Genomic DNA, 15,267 nt, shown 5'->3' on the forward strand with positions numbered 1-15,267 from the left:
TTTATTTATTTACACAGGGCGGAGATGGGCAACAAGCACCTTAACTTGGAGGTGGCAGAACTAGTTTGGGGCATCTTCTTTCCAGATCTTGCATATAAAGCCTGCATCGCATAGCATCTCTCTTTAGAATGTAGTACCTGTTGATCTCAACAATAAACGCAGATAGAAAAAGTCCCATTTAAATATCCTATTACCTACCAAAATTATTATTATTATTATTATTATTATTATTATTGTTATTATTTTTACTGTCAGGCCATGATCCAGCCCTAAATGATAAACATTGACCCTTGAAAGACCCGTGTTTATTTGCAGGTGCAAAGAATACAGATATAAATTACAAAGCCAAGTACAACTCATCAGCAGAAATGGAATTGTTCCCACTTGTAAATTTTTCCTTATTGAAAACATAGAATTATCTAAACATTTCACTTTTTGAAAGGAGAAAAGGAAACCCAAATGAATTACTTTCCTAAAATGGTAATGCGGGAGTTAGTTACCCCATTGTAGCCACTACTACATCTTAAGTTACTTTAAAAAACAAAACAAAACAAAACAAAACAAAACAAAACAAAACAAAAAACAGATTGGAAGCTGTTCTCTGTGAAAACGTCAGGTGCTTATTGAACTGGTGTATAAATTATGCTCAAATTGTGGCTTTTGAAAAGACCCTCAGAAAATAACCATGCCACCTTTCCTGGAATTCTTTGGAGAGCACAGTGAAGACAAACCAAGTAGACTATGTAGGCTTAACTTTTCACTTGCTGCTTTTTGTTGCCCAAAGAAAGTTCTAAGAATGACATGCTGATTGGATGTTTTGCGTATTCTAACACAGTCCACACATTGGATTCAACCAGGGAGCTTTTAAAGAATATTGATGCCTGGGCCCTTTTCTAAACCTTGAAATCTGCTTAGTTAGAAATTAATGTTCACTTGATAATTTTTTTACTCCAGTGAAATGGAAGTTATTTATCATGCTTTTTTTTTTTTTTACCAAAGCATTCTTTAATCAATCTTTTTCTAATTAATAAAGATAAACATGAACTAGCATCATTTAACTCTCACTATGCAAGAAAATAAATTGAACTTTCAACAATAAAGATGAATTTTTTTAAAAAGAAAATAAACTATGTACTATGTGCTTACCTATAGTTTGCTAGTTTTTGTTCATGTTTAATTACATTATCATTAGTAAATCATTACTTTACCCAATACAGTTACTTTTTCAAGAAAACTGTATTTTTCTGTATTAACAGAACTGTATTTCTAATACATATTTAGACATGGATTTTGTTTAGGTAATCTAATCTTGCCTATCAAATCACCCCAAAATGTTTTCAGCATAAAACAACAGTTTTATTATTCCTCAATAGAAAATATATCTTGATGTATCACCACCCAGAAAGTTTCCCATGATTCTTCCTAGAGACACCCTCCACGCCCCCAAATACAACTACTGTTCTGATTTTTCCACCATGGATTAGTTTTACTTGTTTATCATTTCATGTAAGTGAAATTATACAATATATACTCTTTTTTATAAGACTTCTTTTAACCAGCATAATGCATTTGAAATTCATCCATGTGGGGTATATACTGTTATTTATTTTTAATTGCTGAGTAGTATTCCATTGTGAGAATCTACCACAGTTTGTTTATTTATCCTCTTATTGATCAATACATTGGTGTTTCTGTTTTGGGGCTATATGAATAAAGCTGCTATGAGCATTTTGAACAAGTATTTTTGTGAACATATGCTTTTATTTTTCTTGAACTAATACCGAGTATTAAAATTACTGGGTCCAAAGGCCAGTGTATATTTACTTTTACAAGAAACTACCAGATAATTTTTTTTTCAACGGGATCGTACCATAGCATTTTCCTACCAAGTAAAAATTGAAGTTTAGTTGCTTCACAGTCTCATCAATATTTGATGCTGTCTTTGTTTTTAATTTTACTCATTCTGGTAGGTATTTAATGATATTTTATTTTGGTTTTAATTTTCATTTCTCTAATGACTAATAATTTTACATACTTTTTCATGTACTTATTTACCATTTGTGTATCTTCTTTTGTGAACTGTTCAAATGTTTTGCTACTTTTAATTAGATTGCTTGTCTTTTTATTATTGAATAGTAGGAATTCTTTATATAACCTAAAGATAGAAGTGTTTGGTCAGATATGTGTGTTGTGAATATTTTTCCAAATCTGGACCTTGCTTATTCATTTTCTTTATGGTATGTTTTGATGAGAAGATTGATATTTTGGGTTTTGATGAAGTCTAATTTATCATGAAAATAATTTTTAAGGTTATTGCTTTCTAAGAAAACTTTGCCTTCCCACAACTCAAGAATATATTCTCCTATATTTTCCTCTAAAAACTTTATAGTTTTAGCTTTTACATTTCACTCTGTGATCCACCTCAGTAATTTTTGTGTATTGTAGCAGTTGCAGTTTATTTTTTATTTGTATCATTTAGTGAAAAATTATTTTTTCTTCATTAGATAACTTTGGCACTTTGTTGAAAAACAAATGACCATGTGTCATTCTATTTCAGTCCTATCTATTCTTTTCCATTGATTTGTTGATCCCGAGTGCTTACATTTAAAAAAAATCTTTATTAACTCCAATGTCAATTGAAATTCTGCAGCTATAATTTGGATTCTTTTCCGTATGTTAATCCATCTTCATTTGCTTTTTATTATCTGTATTTTCAATCATTGAATAAATACTTGTTGAGGTACTTTGTGGTAAATGCTATTCCAGGTACTGAGGATGGAGTAGTGAACAAACAAATAATATTCATATTCTCATGAACCCATATTCTGAAAGGAAAAGACAGGCAGCAATAAGTCAATGAATCTGTTATACAGGAAACAAAGCAGGATGTTTTAGTAAAGAGTAAGTGGAAAGGGGGCAACTACAGATATATCCAAGAGAGAGCCCTCCCTGAAAAATTGAGAGTTGAGCTTTGGTATCTCATTTTTTTTCATTTGTTGTTTCTTTGTTTTAAAATTTCATCTAAACTTATTTACCTATATGGTTTTATGCTCCAGTTTTAATAAGTCTCTTTCTTCGTGTAGCTTATTAAAGACATTAAGCATAAGATTTCTGAAAGGTAATGGCCCTCACATGAAGTCATTATCAGAGGTACATTCTCACTGGGTTTTCAGAACAGTGCCCCCTTTCCCTTGGACTTCAGTGCTTACCGACTGGCAAGGCTTTGTAATTGGCCTTGAGCCTCTCTTGCTGTCCACTTATGTACTACAGAAGCCCCTTTGTTAGATATACAAAATGAGAGCAAACCAAAGTTAGTTTCTAGGCTGATTCTCAGTATCTAGTATGTAGGCATGGGTCTCGGGTGCCTCTGCTGGGCTGAAAGGTGTATTCTTTCCCCAAGCCAGACTCTGAATCCCTTATGTTCAAGGATGTGTCTATGTGTCTGGCTCACTGTTGTGTGTCCAGTGCTATCAGAGGACCTGGCATACAACACAGTGGACATGCAAAAAATATTTGATGAGTAAATCAAATGCAATCAAGTACAAATGAAGATCACAACTGAATAGCAATAAGAATCTCAAGTCTCAGCATACACTGTGGCTGGGTTTTTTATGAAGTACAGTAAAGTGGCTGAAAGTGTGATCTTTAATATTAGACTATTAGAGTTTTAATTCTAGCTCTGCCACATTCTACCTGTGCATCTCTTGGCAGGTCAGTTAATTTCTCTGTGTTTCATTTTTCTCACTTCCCAACCTTGTGGAATTGTTATGAGGATGACATGAAATAAGGCAAATAGTCTTTAACAATTCTCATAAATTGCCAATAACAGTTGTTACTTGTATTATAACTCCCCCATCATTCAGTGTTTTATTTGCAGTGACTTTATTCCCCCAAGATGAAGGCTAATATTTCAAAAACAGCTGTCATTCAGTAGAAGGCCAACTGATTAATTTTTTGATTCATACCAATCCTGCACCTCTTAGTGAGAGCCTGACACTTGAAAGGAACAATGCCCTCCTGTCTGTCTGCTTTCAGACCAGGGGGCTGCATTAGGAACAATGCCCTCTGTCTCCTTTCATGCCAGGAGGATGCTTTATTTCAGGGGGTGAAGCCGCCAGTTATTTTTCTTAATCCAGTTGCATCTGCCTTAAAATTGGTGAAAATTCTTCCCAGAATCTAGTAGTGGGTTCTCAGTTTTAGTGACGGTTTCTGGGCTTTCATTTAGGTGTTCTGTGAGAAGTTGGAGAGCCTATATTGAGAACCAGCCAGACTATATACTTTTTTTAGAATAGTATTCAATTTACAGAAAAATTGGGAGGATAGTACAGAAGTTCCTATGTACCCTGCACTTGTTTCCCAAATTATTAATATATTACATTGGAATGTACATTTGTTATAATTAATAAACTAATATTGTGGCATTATTAAAGCCCATAGTTTCTTCAGATTCCTTAATGTTCACATAAAATCATTTCTGTTCCAGGATCCCATGCGGAATACCCTACTTCATTTAGTCATCATGTCTCCCTAGGCTCCTCTTGTCTGTGACAGCTTTTCAGATTTTCTTTTTTGATGACCTTGATAGTTTTAAAAAAATACTGGTCAGGTATTTTGTAATAAAATATCCCTCTTAGGATTTGGCTGATGTTTTTTTCAGGATTAGGCTGAGATTATGAGGTTTTGAGGGGAAGACCACAAAGAAAAGTACTATCTTCATCACATCATATCAAGGATACGCACTTTCAATATGACTTATCATTATTGATGTTGACCTTGATCACCTGGCCCAGATAGTGTTTGTCAAATCTCCCCACTGTAAACTTATTCCCCACCCCCACTTTCCATACTGTACCCTTTGGAAGGAAGTCACTAGGCACAGCCACACTTACGAAATAGAGTTATGCGTGACCTCCTTGAGGGGGGAGTAGCTACATATATTATCTAGAATTCTTCTATACAAGATATTTGTCTTTTCTATCATTTATCTCAGTATAGAATGATGGATATTTATTTTATACTTTGGGTTATAATCCATTACTACTTCATTTATCAGATATTGTTTTATACCAGCAAGGTAATCCAGTAAGATAACCTCTTAACAACAACAAAGAATTTATGGATATGAGCAAGTGGTTCTTCCCCACAAAAATAGTCAACAGTGGAGTCTATGCATGTTTAAATATTTCTGAAACACTCTAATGGGAACTGTGAGGTTTACAAGACATAATCATAATGTAATGCGTAGATTCCTGCTATGTACCAAGGAACTCACGTGACCCTCAGCAAAACAACATGAAGTAGACAATATGTCTACTTCACAATCTATCATACAACATCCCCAGTAATTTCAGTCTAATAGAGGATAGAAATAAGGGAAAGTGTGGTTCCCATCAGGGTTTATGAGTTTCAGGAGACAGAGAAAAGGTTGGAAAGCATGGAGGAGGGGTGACTAAACTAGAGAGTTCAGTTAGTATTGCTTTGTACGGAAGATAACTTCTTAGTTGCAAGTGACTGTGAGCTCTACAGTTTTGAAAGACAACTTAGCAGGAGCACTCCAGGCAGAAGGAGGGTGGTAAGCAGAAGCAGGGAGGGCTCAGGTAGCATGCTGTTGCAGAAAGTTTCAGCATCTCAGTATTGCTAGAGCAAAGAGCATGTAGCGGGAGAGGCAGGGCACAAGGGAGCAGGGACCAAATCCCCAGGTCACTTGTGCTAAACCTGATTCTAAAGGTGGAAGAGAATCATTGAAGAGTGTCAGCAGGAGAGGAACTTTTACATTTTAGAGGGCTCGTTCTGACAGTTATAGAGAAAAAAATTAACTTCAGTACTTCATAGTCATATTTGCTTTTTTTAATAAAAAGTTGACCATGTTTTCATTTTATTTTCTATTAAGTGATATTTGGTAGTTTTCCAAAATCAAATCCACCCTCAGATGATTTGCTGCCAGTGCCATGGTCTAAGGAATGTGCTTTGGGATCCTGGGCATGAGTTTCGATACCCAGCAGGAGCTTTGGAGTAACTTAGCATAGTCCCCATGTTAACTTATTTGGGCTTATTTATTTAAAAAAAAATTTTTTTAATTAACTTACATTCTTATTGTTTCCTCTCCTATTGTTGTTATTCTTTGGTGCTGTTTAAAATGCTTCATGTATTTAATGTTTATCATGTGTCAGGCATTATGTTAAGATTATATATATATATATATATATATATATATATATATATATATATAATTTAACCTTCACCTAAACAGGTAAGAGTAGACGATATTATTGCCATTTGACAAATTAGCAAAGTAGGACTCAGGAACGTTTATAAATTTTGGAAGAGTTTTTGTAGCCTGCATTGCACAGCTAGAAGCAGAGCCAGGATTCAAGCCAGGCCTGTTTCAAGGGACCACATGCAAATTGTGCTGCAAGGAATACCAATATTCACATTTTAATCTGACAATGACATAGAATGGTTAAGTTAAATCTTTGCTTTGGGTGAATAAGTGATTAATGCTTTCTTCATTCTAAGTTGAGGGCTCTTTCAAACCACTGGAGAGATTAAATGAACTCCATAGCTTTGAATGAAATAGTGCAATTATGGCACGTCTATTCTGTCAAGAGTAATTAAAAGAGAATCCAGCCAAGATGAGCAGGTCTCCCATTCACCTAGAAGTCTAAGCTTCCTCTATGGGGACACTGTCGTCAAGGTAGATTTCAGTACACCAAGCTCTTTGGAAGACTCCTTTTACTCAAATTCCCCTGAACACAATTTGGTAGATGCTTTAATTTTCTTCTTATTTCCATATAAACAGGAAGCCTGCTTTGTCAAAACAAAAACAATTTTCTTAAGTGCCCAGTAAGATGGACTCAATAAGAACTTCTTGGTACTGTCTTGTAATTGCAGTCTCTTATACCCTCTATTAATTGGTCCTACAAGTCAATTTTAGCCTCTTACCTGAGAAGGTCACTGTTTCTTATATCACAGAGGGCCAGAGGCTAGCTACAGAGCTAATAGGTTTATTACCAGCACAAATTTCACCGAATACAAAATGAAAATCAAAATTACATCTATGTTTTCGGTGATCCCTAATCATAAATTTAGGCATCTATGGTTTTCTCAAAATATATCCTTGCATCTCTTTCATTAATAGATTCCTAGACTGAATAGTTTGATCCAGAGAGTCATTTCTTATTTTCCAATGATTGCAATGCATAGCACATATGCCATCACTCTTTCCAAGCAATGCCTGGGAAAGACATCACTAATCAATCACAGCACACCTTCCTGTTGAGCTCCTCCTTAAGCCTCAAGATTCATTTTCAGCACAGAGTTTCATAGAACTACTAGCAATCAAAGAAAATCGAGGCCTTGAATAAAATTTATTTGCCAGGATGAGAAAAAGAGCCAGCATGTCTATCACAATGGCTTACACATAGTAGGTTTGCCATAAATATATGTTGATATGAGCTACATGTGTGGTCTTTCTTTTCTGCCTGTAGAGTGAAAAAGCAGCTGATTTTAAAGTTACTCTGACAATTGAGTATTTTATTTATGACTCCAGATTTGGCAAGTAGCTTATATTTTACTTCACATTTTAAAATTCTAAGTCCTTTTATAGATTTAAAAAATATGTTATGACAGATATTTTGAAGATCATGATAACAGATCACATGGCAGGTTCAGTTATATATCTGAATTCCCTTCTTGAACATTTCATTCCATTAAACAGCAGGCAGTTTCTTAAATATTTGACAGCCGAAAATATGATTTCTTAGTTTCTGCACATTCATCCAGTCACCGTATCTTTGAAGCCTGTCATCATTGTGTTAAGAGATGCTGGAGTATGTTCTTTACTCAGATGTCACTTCTGTCAGGTCACCCAAGTAAATTGACTTTTCATTCCCTGTGGTTTGTCACCGTTCTTGGCTGGAGGCCTGCTACTGATAGCAAAGCTTCTTTATTTCTTTGGAGTTCATCAATATAAATTATTTGGGACTTTACTCCAGATCAGCTTAAATTAACTTCTGTATCAGTTTAGTTTCCAAGTGCCACTTTGCCACTAGAGCCATAAACATATCAGTAAATATTCATGCAGTCCTTTTCTGCCAGAGACAATCAGTCTGGGTCCTCAGAGGTCTGGTCTCCTCTTTCCTGTTTAGTGGTACTTTACATTTGTGATCCTTTCAGCCAGTATAAGTAATGGTCCGCTTCTCATTTCTCTGCTCAAATCTAAAATAATAACATTTAAAACTATTGATAAGAGAGATTTTACTCGAGGGCCTTTCCTAGGACTGCCAGGCAAGCGTTTGGCTCTGGCCTGGAACCGCATGTGGCAGAGGGCAAGGCTTGATATCGCAGTCCTATCTCAAGGCTCTGCTCATTGCTTTTCTTTTGAAATATAGTTAATTATCTTCTCCTGCTGTGGAAACTCGTCATAAAAACATGACTTCTCTACTCTGTTGTTCATGGGTCTGATAATTGCTTTATCTTGCTTTGTTTTGCTAGGGGCAAGTTCAATCTAAAAATTAATTGAAGTTGGTAAGGTTTTGCAAATACTGATTTATTTTTGTAACTATAAAGATTTCTTGTGTTAAAGCTCACCAAAAAACCTGAGTCACTACTTTTTACTTTAAAATTTGTCTAAATTAATACAAATGAAAGATAAATCAATCGGGGGTAGAAATTTACTTGTGAAAGTTTAATATTTGTTGTGTTCTGTGCATAAACTGTTTACTTTTGTATGTAAGCCTTATGCAAATTTTATTTAGCTGTACAAAAATTAATGAGTGTGTTTGTATGGCTAAACTCCCATAATTTAGCAGTTCCGCATAGAGAAAATATTTATATAATTAAGCTTTACAAATGCTTCTTTCTTCAAAACTATTATGATGCACTCAATTAAAGCTTTTTTACTCAATCATTACTAAGAAATTGATGGTATATGTAGGTCCTTGATATGAAATGTATAACTTAGGGAATTCTTATAAAATTAATATAGTCTGGAATCATGGAGGAAGTTTTAACTTATCCAAGAAGGTTTGACAATAATAATTAAAAATATAATTCTTTAAGTTTTGTTATCAACTATAGAATTTTACCTGATTTTTAGTCATTATCTGTGCTATATGATCGTATATATGTATATAACAGTAATGATTCCCTCTTGAATATTGGCTATGCTAAAAGTAATTAGGAATTACTTTTGTTATATTTCCTTCAATGGTATCCATGGATTTGTCACAGATTTTAGATTTATGAGGTTATTTGGCATTGCTGAAAATATCCCACACTCATGGCATTTGGTAGGTTTGCCAGATAAAATGCTGTGGAGAAAAAAACTCACTGGGAAATGTGGGGTGGGAACAAGGAAAGGAACATGAATAATTAGGGATGTGGCTTGGAGTTTTCCACATTTGTTTCCAGCCTCCTTAATTTGGAGCAAGTAGAAGTAGAGTTGCCAGGTAGAAACGCAGGACACCTAGTTAATTTGAATTTCAAATCAATAATAAATAATATTTTTAGTATAACTATGTCCCAAATATTGCAAATATTAATTGCTGATCTGAAATTCAAATTTAACTGGACGCCCTGCATTTTTATTTTCTAAATCTGGTAACCCTACCAACACTGCTTAGCTTGTTCTCTAAGACGTATGATTCATTGAGGAAAAAGCATCAATTAGAGGCACTGGTAATATGGAAAATGGAGAGATTCTTTAAAGATTATTTTATTTTTTTATTCCTTGACTCACCAAATATATACTTAGTTCCAAATATCACACACACTGCTAGGAACAGGATATACCTTAGTGATCAAAACCAGATCTTTATCTTTGCCTTCGTGGTGTTTGCAGTCTAGTGGGGGAGGCAGGTGATGAACAAACTAACACAACTCCAACTGTGAGAGATGATGTGAAGGAAATAGCTTACCTTGGAATAATGGAGAGTTAGGTGGATTCTTGAGGTAGTAGGAGAAGACCTCACTGAAAAGGTGACATTTAACCTAATTTCAGGAGGATGAAAATAGCAATCAGGTGGTGAGGGTGGGGACGACTCTAAGTAGAAAAGAGCTGGGTGCATAGAAGAACCAGGGGAGGTGAGTGTGGCTGTGATATGTAGAAGAGCTTGCAAGCATGAAGCCCAGGTTGAGAGAGTGCCGAGAGTCAGGTTGTGCAGGACCTGTCAGGTCACTACTGGGGATCTGGATGTTATTCTAAGTGTAATAAGAAGCTACTGACGAGTTTTCATCTGGGGGATGGCAAGATCTGATTTATATGTCTTAAATATAATTCTGACTGATGTATGCCAAAGAGATGGGAGAGGGTCATGGTAGACATTGAGAGATTGTTGCCAGAGCCCAGGTGAAGAGGCTGGCGCCATGGTCCTGTGTAATAGAAGTGGAAACAGTCAAAATATCAGAGTGGAAAAGACATGTTTTTCTACTGGATTCAATGTGAGGGACAGCAGGATGGAAAAATCAAGGATAAACATCAGTTTTCCAGTTTAAACAATTGATTGGATGGAGTGTCATTTGTGGAGCTGGGGGAGACTAGGAGAGAGACAGGCTTATGACATTCATTTCCTATGGCCTCTATAACAAACTTCCACACATATCCAAGCCCACCTAGATATCCAAGATAATCTTACCAGCTCATCTGATTGGCAACCTTAATTCCATCGACAATCTTAATCCCCCTTGCCATGTAACATAAGCATACTCACAGATTCCAGGGATAGGAATGTGGACATCTTGGCAGGGGGAAGGATCATGCTGTCTACTACATATGGGAAAATCAACATGTGTGGTAGACTATTAAATTTGAGATGCCAGTGAAGTGATGAAATGGGATTGATGAAGTAGGAAGCTAGAGCTATAGGTAGTTGGACATGTGAGTTTGGAACTCAAGGAGAAGTTAGGGCTAAATTTGGAAGTTGTCAACACAGAGATGATATATAAAGCCATGAGAGTGTACAACATCACTAAAGGAGATAGCTATGTTGATAGTATACATGAGAGGGATACAAGGGTTACTCCTGCAAGAACAAAGTGTTCTTATTAACTGAGGATTCTTTCCCGCATATCCACAAGGCGCTGTACTTTTAGGAGAAGGTAGTTGAACGATTTTTGTGTGAGGCCCCTCATTCCTGGTTCTCAGAATCCTGCAAAAGGGAACAAGAACTCTCAGAACAAAAAGATTCAAAAGGTAAAACCAAAAGCTTCCTTATCATTAACTTGGTTAAATAAATAAAATAAAAATTCCTATGGATTTAATAGATTAGCCAGTAGAGAGGCTAAAATCTCAGAATGAACACTCAGGGGGTTTTGGTCCAGGAAAATTTAAGAACCATGACAAAGTAACCAAGGCATTCATTTTATTAAAGTCCTAATATTACACCATACACAAATTTAATATCAGATGTATCATAGACCAAAACATAAAAGATAAAAGTATACGATTTTTAGAAGATAACATGAGATAAGTATTCACAACTTCAAGTTAGGCAAAATTTATTAGAAAGAACACATGAAACAATAACAATAATGAAAAAAAATGACAAATTGTACTTGGTTAAAATTGAAAATTTTTGCTCATTGAAAGAGAATTGAGTTGGTAAAAGGATACAAACCTTTAACTAAGTTGAAAACACTGCATTATATAATTGAAATGTGCTAAAAGGGTAGAACTTAAAGGTTCTCACCAAATTTTGTTTAAAGATAAATATATGAAGTGATGGATGTGTTAATTAACTAGATGGTGGGAATTCTTTCACAATTAAAAAATAAAACAATAAAAAAGGAAAAAAATTTGATAGACAAGCCACAAACTGGGAGATATTTTCAAAACAGACATCTGATAAAGGATTTATATCTAAAATATACAGCTTGTACGCATATATGCATAGCTAATGGACACAGACAATAGACAGGTGAAGGCCTGGGGTGGGGTGGGGTGGGACCAAAGGGAGGAAAATGGGGAACATCTGTAATACTCTCAGCAACAAAATAAATTAAAAATAAATAAATAATAAAATAAAAATGTAAGTTGAAACCTATAAAATCTTATTAACCAATGTCACCTCAATAAATTTAACTTAAAAATAATAAAATATACAAAGAACTTCAACTCAATAATAACATACAAAACAAAACTTTAAGTGGACAAAAGGCTTAGTCTGCTTCACTGATTCAAAGACATTTAATTAATGGAGTTAATAGTTTTTCTTTTTAATAATAAAGGAAAAATTAAGTAAGAGCAGTGAGCAGAATGTCTTAAATAGTAAAAGCCAGGCTAAGCACCACCTGGTGGCAGAGATTTTGATTTCAACCTGAGTTTTTGTGAGGAGTTTTTTTAAGTAAATAAAAATAAATGTTGAAGGCTGAATTTGCAAAAAGAGACTTGTAAGTAGTAAGAAATTTTAATAAGATGACAGCCAAATCAAAGTTTGCCAAAGTAAAACCAAGCCAAAAGAACAAAATCTATTAAGTTATTTTTGCAGTGAAAATCCCAATTAGTAATTATGAGACAGTAAAGATAATATGATGACATAATGCTCTACCAGATATTTATATGGTAGAATTGTAATTGTATATTAATATAATAAACGTAAGTTGATTATTTGTGTGCCAGATATTTAACATGTATTAATTACATTTAATCTTCCTAAGAACTGTCTGAAGTATAGACTCACACCACAGAATTTTTCCAGTAAAAAAAAAAGTCTTGGTTTAAATTTTATTATTAAACCTCACAGAACATATTTCTCTCTCAAAACAACATTTTATGCCCTTGTTTATATTGGAAAAATTATATTTATATTCCCAAAACTCTGTTTTGTTTTTTAACAAAAGGAGGCATGGGTAAGTTTTGATTGACATTCTAAATTAAATTAGTCTAAAAAAATGTCCAAATCATGTGTAAACATTTTGAGAACCACTTGGAATTTCCCAATGAGGGTGTGCCTCTCCCAGGTTGCTGGCTCTGAGAAAGACAACTGGTCCTCACTGAGTCACCACCACACCTTTAACATTCAGCTCTTGTTTTACTTCATATTTGACAGTCTCTCGCAAAGCTGAAAAAGTGCTGGGAACACTAGGGGGAAAGAAGCGAGTGATTACAGTATTCACAATGGAAGAGAAGATACTACTGATTATAAAACAACTTTTTGTTAAGAATTATATTGGTTATGATCAGAGTCAGCCTTTGAACTTAATTAACACTTAAAACAATCTATATCCTAATTTTATTTTTTGTTCACACATACATGTGAATTTTACTTTCTTTCGTTAAGTTTTAGGAAGTGATTGCAAGTCTTATAATGCCTTATAATTTTTTTAATTAAAAAATGGGTGCTCTATTGGTGTTTTCAAGTAGAATCTCTGATTTTCAAAAATAGATGTTAAATAGGAGATGCCTGTATAGTGTTATTATTATACTATGTTACAAATGAGGCGCGAAAAGATTAAAATACTTGCCCAGAATCCAGTAGCTGAGAAGGGGCAGTCTGGCTCTAGAGGTATGTTCTTTTCTTTTTCTTTTTTTTCTTACTTTTTCTTCCATCACTATTTATCTCCTCTTTACCCTCTCCTACCATCTTCTCTCCCCTTTCCCTCTGGCAATCACCATACTGTTGTCTGCCTAGGAGTTTTTGTTTTTGTTTTTTGCTCTAGACTAGAGTCTGTATTCTAACCACTGTGAGACAAGGTGGCCCTGCTTCTATCACACAGATGATACATGCCTTGGGTCGTCATTTCTCAAAGTTCTTGGTCAATAGATGACTAGGTGGGAATGTTACTAGATTAATATATCACCTAAAAGGGAGTTTTATGGCTAATTAGATTTGGGAAATGCTGAGTTTAAACAAATAAAAACTGTATTTTGCAAAGCCAGGTGTGCACTACAATTCTGTAAGGTTGGTAGTTAAAGAGTTATTTATCATTTCCCAGACTTCTTTATTTGAAATTGTATAGATTAAGAATGTGATTAGTAATAGAGAAGATTTAACATGTATACATGATGTGTGTGTGTGTGTATGTGTGTGCATATGTGGGTATATATAACAAACTTTATAACGTGCCAGTACTGACTCAAGCAAACATGTGTTTATTTGTCCTACGTAACAAGAAGTCTGAGGCAGGACAGTCCAGGGCCAGGCTCCTTTCTCTTTCCCGTTCTACTGCACTATCCACAACAAGCTGTCATTCATACTCATAGACACTAGATTTTGCCTCACCTCCAGGCCTTTCAACTGTTTTCCAGGGAGGAAGAGAAAGGAAAAGACAGAGGCAACTGCAACACTCCCACTTACATTTCATTGACCAGCATTGTCACCTGGCCACCCAATATGACCACCCCTAGCTGTAGTCAGCCTTCAAACTGGGTTATGATGGGCTGATAAACCACAAAGGTTGATTATTGCTCCCGTGACATATCATCAGCTGAGGCTCTGCTCAATGATCATTTTGGGTGAGTGCAGCCCATCCCAGGGCCTTGCATTTCCCACAGCTGAGGGAAAATTGAGATGGAAGAACCACATGATGGTCCTTAAAGACTGCTCAAAAGTGACACCTGTCATTTCCCCCCATATTCCATTGGCTAAAGCTAGTCATATACTAAGGCTGATGTCAATAAGGCAGGGAAATCTAATCCTCTTCTAAAAAACATTGCAGATGGTTGGGCATATTGTATAATCTTTCCTGTATAATAAGAGCGGGCGAGTCAGAATAGACCAGAGATAGAAGTTGAGTCAACAATCACAGTGTCTGCCACAGTCCACACACACACACACACACACCACCTTTTGATTTGTTTATGTTCCAGAGCATTTCACAGGCTAAGTATTCACATCCTTTGGGAAACTGTGGTCTTGAGCCACATCATGTTCCTTTGATGAAATAACGGCCTATAAAAGCATCCTCGTGTAAAATATTTAGCCTTTAATGTGAGCCACAGTTCCATTCAGCGTTAAAACAGATTCCACTGTAATTGCATAGTTGGCAATCTGGGTCACAGAGTGTTATTGGAAAATTTTTGTTGTCCATTAAAATCCACTACTTTGTCAAGGTGATATTCATGAGCAATGCTTATTTCTAAGCCAGGAGAATTTCAGAAAATAGAGTCATGTCTAGTTATTAAACCTTCCCCCCCCCCCTTTTCTTTTGAATCAGGTGCTGTCATACCATGCGACATGTTCAAAAGCTGAAGTTGACAAGTTTAAGGTGAGGAAACAAATGGTGCCCTATTAGGGCATAAAGTTAAGCTTTACAAGACTTTCTGCCCCT

General features: G+C 35.3%; 1 protein-coding gene across 1 annotated transcript in view; it reads left to right on the forward strand.

The window, feature by feature from the left end:
- PDE11A (phosphodiesterase 11A) overlaps positions 1-15,267 on the forward strand; it is a gene marked incomplete at both ends in the record, with an annotated part of 286,244 nt that overhangs the window by 163,385 nt on the left and 107,592 nt on the right. The window contains one exon of the mRNA XM_081095861.1: positions 15,154-15,204. Within this exon, the coding sequence (XP_080951987.1) occupies positions 15,154-15,204 (51 nt within the window). The remainder of the gene's footprint in view (positions 1-15,153; positions 15,205-15,267) is intronic.

The sequence above is a fragment of the Myotis nattereri genome, assembly GCF_964212035.1.
Source record: "Myotis nattereri genome assembly, chromosome: 7".
NCBI classification, from domain to species: Eukaryota; Metazoa; Chordata; class Mammalia; order Chiroptera; family Vespertilionidae; genus Myotis; species Myotis nattereri.